This window comes from Asparagus officinalis, chromosome 7 (genome assembly GCF_001876935.1).
Source record: "Asparagus officinalis chromosome 7, Aspof.V1, whole genome shotgun sequence".
NCBI lineage: Eukaryota > Viridiplantae > Streptophyta > Magnoliopsida > Asparagales > Asparagaceae > Asparagus > Asparagus officinalis.
In genome coordinates, this window is record NC_033800.1 from 53,867,305 (window position 1) to 53,872,337 (window position 5,033).

Sequence of the window (5,033 nt, forward strand, 5' to 3'; positions counted from 1 at the left end):
GGCTAGTATCGCCTCTTGTGTCGACATCCTGGTGTCGGCTTGATGAGTCGGTGGGGCCAATGCCTCTGTAATTGTGCCTTGGGTTTATCCCTCATAAGGTACCAATGTCTTGTAATTTAGCCATGATGGTCGAGTTGCACTAGAGGATTTACCATATGTTGTGCCTTGGGTTTGCCCTGAAAATGTACCAAGGGCTTGATATCCGACTGAAAAATCGAATGCCTAAAACTTTTGAGAGTTGACTAAGATTTTTATCGTATCATTTTGCGAATATTGTATCCTGGGTGAGTGAACACCATAACAAAACCACACTGGAAAAAAGTGAAATGACTGCAACACATGAAAATATTGTTTTTTGGGCCTTGACACAATTTTCCCTAAATTTATAGAAAAGGAACCAAACAACCCCCTAATACTATCTAGAGGTAAATCACAGTAAATCCAAGAGTTTTCAAATAACTTTCAAAATGACACTAAACTCTAAATAGCTTTTGCAAACATCCCCAATATCTTTGGGGTAATTTAGCTTTTGCAAACATCCCCAATATCTTTGGGGTAAATTACATTAAACCTCCGGCAAGTTTCAAATATGCCTCTTTTGTGTGTGTTTTTTTTGTATCTACAAAATGTGAAAACTTGGAGTTTTATACAATTCCAAAAGTTATTGAGAATTTATTGTTATTTTGAAAGTTATTGGGGTCTTCTGTAAAACGCTAAAAGTTCTGGGAAGTTTAGTATAATTTACCTCCTATCTAACAATGTATTAACTTAAGTACTTGATGGTTTATTCGTTAAATTCCTAAATAATTTCAAGTAAACATGAAAAACATACCTCACATTAACCACAAACATAAAAGAGAAAATCTAAGTCTTAACAAATTGTAATTTTATGACAAATTCCCCCCCAATTTTACTTAAATCGGTCATTATTACAGCAAACCCCCCCTTATAGTCTCGATCTATCCATCATCCTCACAAAATCCTCAAAACAGACGAAACCATCCCCATCCAAATCCACCCCCTTGATCATCCTCCTACACTCCTCGACCCCACACTCCTCCTCCCCCAATATTACGAAAATACCCCTCAGCTCCTCCGCCGAAATCTTCCCGTCCCCATCCGCATCAAAAACCCTAAACGCCTCCCTAATCTCCTCGACTTGATCGGATCCGATCGCCCCGAGCTCCTCCAAGCTCACGCACCCGTCTCCGTCCCGATCGATCTCGTCGACCATGAAAGCAAGCTCCCATTCAGTTAGCGGGTCGGGTCCGAGCTGGCGGAGCACCGCCTCGAGCTCGCGGTTGCTGATCTTGCCGTCGCGGTCGAAGAGGGTCAGGATCGAGCTCGAAGAGGAGGAGGATGAAGACGTTCGGGATCCGTTGGAGATTGAAGAGGGCTGATTCTTCCTCTTCTTCGATTTCTTCGAGAAGAGGGAGGGAATGTTGATGATGTTCCTCATGATCTTTTTGGGGCTTAGAGAGGGCGAGGGGAGAGGCTTTAAGGAAAGAGGGAAGTTTCGAGGAAGCTTCAGTTGGGGAATTTTCGGCGTTGATTTCTTCCTGTCTTGGTATGTGCTTAGCTTTCTTGATTTGATTTGTGGGGTTGGAGCATTGATAATGTCGTTTCTGTTTTTTTATTAAGAGTGATTGGACTTTGTGGAGGCTTGGAATCATTTTTTTAATGAGGCAAGGGTAAAGGGTTGGGCAGGTTGCTCCGTTTGGTTCCAAATTTTTTTTAGTGAATCCTTGACACAGCCCCTGTTTTCTGTCGGAAATCACTCCAAAATGTTATTTTTTGGGCGATTTGGGGTGAAACCCGCTACAGATGGGACACTGTGGCAGGCTTTCCCCTATTTTCACCCTAAAAAAATCGCTACCAAACAGCCCCTAAAACCGGCTATAGTTGTTTATTTAGAAATTTTAATTGGTAAGAGGAAGGAGTGAGTGGCACAGTGGGTTAAAAAAATAAGAAAATTCCTTTAATTTTTTTTAAGCTACCGCTTCGGTGCTCCATAGAGATTAGTTGGAGCAATAATAACATATCCGTAAATAAATTCTTTAAAAATAGCTCTCACAATTCTAGATAGATAGATTTGACGGTTATGAGGTGTTCCACACCCAAAATTGTAATTAACTATGGGTAATAAGGTTATTTTAGGAAATATAATTTATGGGAGAAACAGAATTTATCGTTAATTAGAATTCTTTAATTAACTATTAAAACCGAAACTTTTCTCCGCACTTTCCATTAGAAGAAACCGGTTAGACTCCAAAAAATCTCGTGAAGAGAAAGAGAACGCCATGAAAGGTACATCTTATTTTTCCTTTTTTAAAAAATTTAATTATATAGTATGATGTAGTTGTTAAGCCTTTAAATTTCTCGTTCTTCAAATCAGTAATCATTTGTTTTTCTATATAAAGATAGATTTTCTTTTGGAAATAGACTGCCTAGCGTGAGGATGGTTCAATTGGTTTCTAATTAACCACATTCGTGAGATTGAGAAGTAAATTTGATTGAATGGAAAAAAAATTGCAAACCGTGCAGGACATGTATTTTCTATTAGTATGCAAAAATAAGAAAAGCTACAAGTAAGGAAATTCAACCGATGCTTTTCTTTTTTTCCCTTTTTTTTCTTTTGTGCGGGTGGAACTGAGACGTGAGATTGAGAAAGAGATTTTTGAAAGACTAAAATACCCTTTCTTATTTTAGCTAATTTGTTATTTTTGTCAATTTAAAAATTAAAAAAAAACTATTTTTAGAGCACCGAAGCAAACCTCTTTTTTTAATTCTTCTGAAATGGAGGGATTGAAAGGGCAATATGAGTTTATGTGAAACTCCCTCACTATTCTTAAACTGTTCTTAGATTAAAAAAAAAGAACATTTAGATGCAATATTTCTTCCAATAAGTATATTGGTATTGTAACTCCCATTCTCTTTTCTTTTCTATTCTAAACAAATACAGATTGCATTAAATCCTCTCTCTCTTCTCATTCTCTATCCAAGTACAATAAATTTTATTTTATTCATTTTTCTACCACCTCCCTGACTGCGGTATACTTAAACCATTTCCCTCCTTCCCTACTGTCCTTTGTATCCGAACCCACTTAGGAGTAAGTAATATATACATACAAGGTTTATGCATGTATTTTTTATGGCATTTTGCGTCACCTTGATACGTAGTACCAGTGGGTCTAATGCCATATTTATGTTTCCTTTAAAAAAATATTTGTGTACACATATATATGTTTGCGTCGAAATTTGATGTATTCATTGCGATATTCATTATAACTTCAGTCGTTACAATGAAAACAAAAAAAAGATAGTCTTTTTATAAGACTATTACATAATGAAATAAAAAAATTACAACTCTCGTCAAAACAAACGCAGGGAGATCGTTTATCGGTGTTCTGCTTGTGCGTGATCTTTGTCTGTGCCGGGGATTTTACTATCTGTGGACCGCCTTAGATCTGGATCCGGTTGATGGAAAATTGGGCAGATCTTCGCTTTCACCGAGGGAGTATTTGATTGAAGCGCTGAAATCTACCAAGCAAAATCAGTCGCTCTTCTCGAGATTAAGACAAAGCCTAATCTCAAAGAACGGACGTACGGGCTTCAGATCCTTCGAATAGCTCCTTCTTTATGCTGGAGTTCGTCGGGATCTCGCGATCCTTCGAATAGCTCCTTCTTTATGCTGGAGTTCGTCGGGATCTCGCTAACCCTCGCTGAAATTCGTGACTCTTGGCTCTGGAGTTCGACAGCACCTCCTCCTCTTGATAATAAATCGCCCCCGTGAATTGAGCCCCTAGGTCTGTATTTATAGGCTTTGGTTGGGGGTTTTCGAATAAGAATGATGGATTCCTTCTTATCTTCAGTTAATAACTGATTAACCATGTTTAGAGATAGGATTTAGACAGTTAGGAACCCCTAGAACAGATAAATCCCGAGAAAACCGCTCAAAACCGTCGAAAACACGTCCGAGGATCAAAACAGCGCAACAGACGAATCCGCCCCGCGTTGGCGCGGGTCGGAGCACTATAGCACGGGGTCGGAGAACTATAGCGGGGGTACTGTAGCACGAGCCGGATTACTGTAGCACGAGCCGGATACTATAGCACGGGCCTGATTACTGTAGCACAGGCCTGATTATTGTAGCACGGGCCTGATTTGAGCGTCCCAGAGTTACTATAGCGACCTTAACTCACTCATCCGACCTCGGAATGAAGTGATTCAATATGCGTTGGAAAGCTGACGAAGAGACCTTCAACTTTAATCTTTTAGATTTTTCCAGATCCAATTTGTATCATGGTCAAAATATCAATCCTTTGTGCGGGCCACTTTGAGGTGTTTGACACTTTCTGACTTCTCTGGACTTGTATTGCGCATTTTGTCATTCCGTTGACTTGTACACTCCAGTGACTCACTTTGTATATTCGCTAGCTTCCACGGAGCCGGATAATCATTTTTCTGACTTGAATGATGATGCTTATCGTTTGCATTTCGCCTCGAGCTGCGTACGGGAAACTTGTAGGTAATTTTAGACGCCTACAATATATATATGAGAATAATGAAGGTGAGCTGGCAGCTCACCTCCCCCGTGAGCTTCAAGTGTATGACATGTGAGCCCCACACCGATATGACTAGTAGGGGGCTCACATGTCATACACTTGCAGCTCACGGGGGAGGTGAGCTGCCAGCTCACCTCCATTATTCTCTCCCTCTCTCTCTCTCTCTCCCTCTCTCTCTCTCTCTCTCTCTCTCTTATATCATAGTATTTGCAAAATTACCTTTTGAATCATTAACTTTGTGAAAAAAATATTCTTATGATCAATAATCTATCAATTTTACTGCTAAATATTTAACTATTTTATTTGTAATTTTTACATTGTGCTTATAAATTAACTTATCAAAATTAATGAATAATTGCTTCGAAGTTTAAATACTTATACTGTCCAAGGAGACTGGCAGGCTTCAAGCTCTGTGGAAAGCAAATAGGAAATTGTTCAGCTACTTTCCAATAATCTAACAGGGAAAAA

At 39.3% G+C, this 5,033-nt stretch overlaps 1 protein-coding gene across 1 annotated transcript; it reads right to left on the reverse strand.

The window, feature by feature from the left end:
• On the reverse strand, positions 764–1,605 carry LOC109850590 (probable calcium-binding protein CML36). Its single transcript, XM_020420637.1, has one exon. The coding sequence runs from the start codon at positions 1,457–1,459 to the stop codon at positions 947–949; it is 513 nt and encodes a 170-aa protein (XP_020276226.1). The 5' UTR covers positions 1,460–1,605; the 3' UTR covers positions 764–946.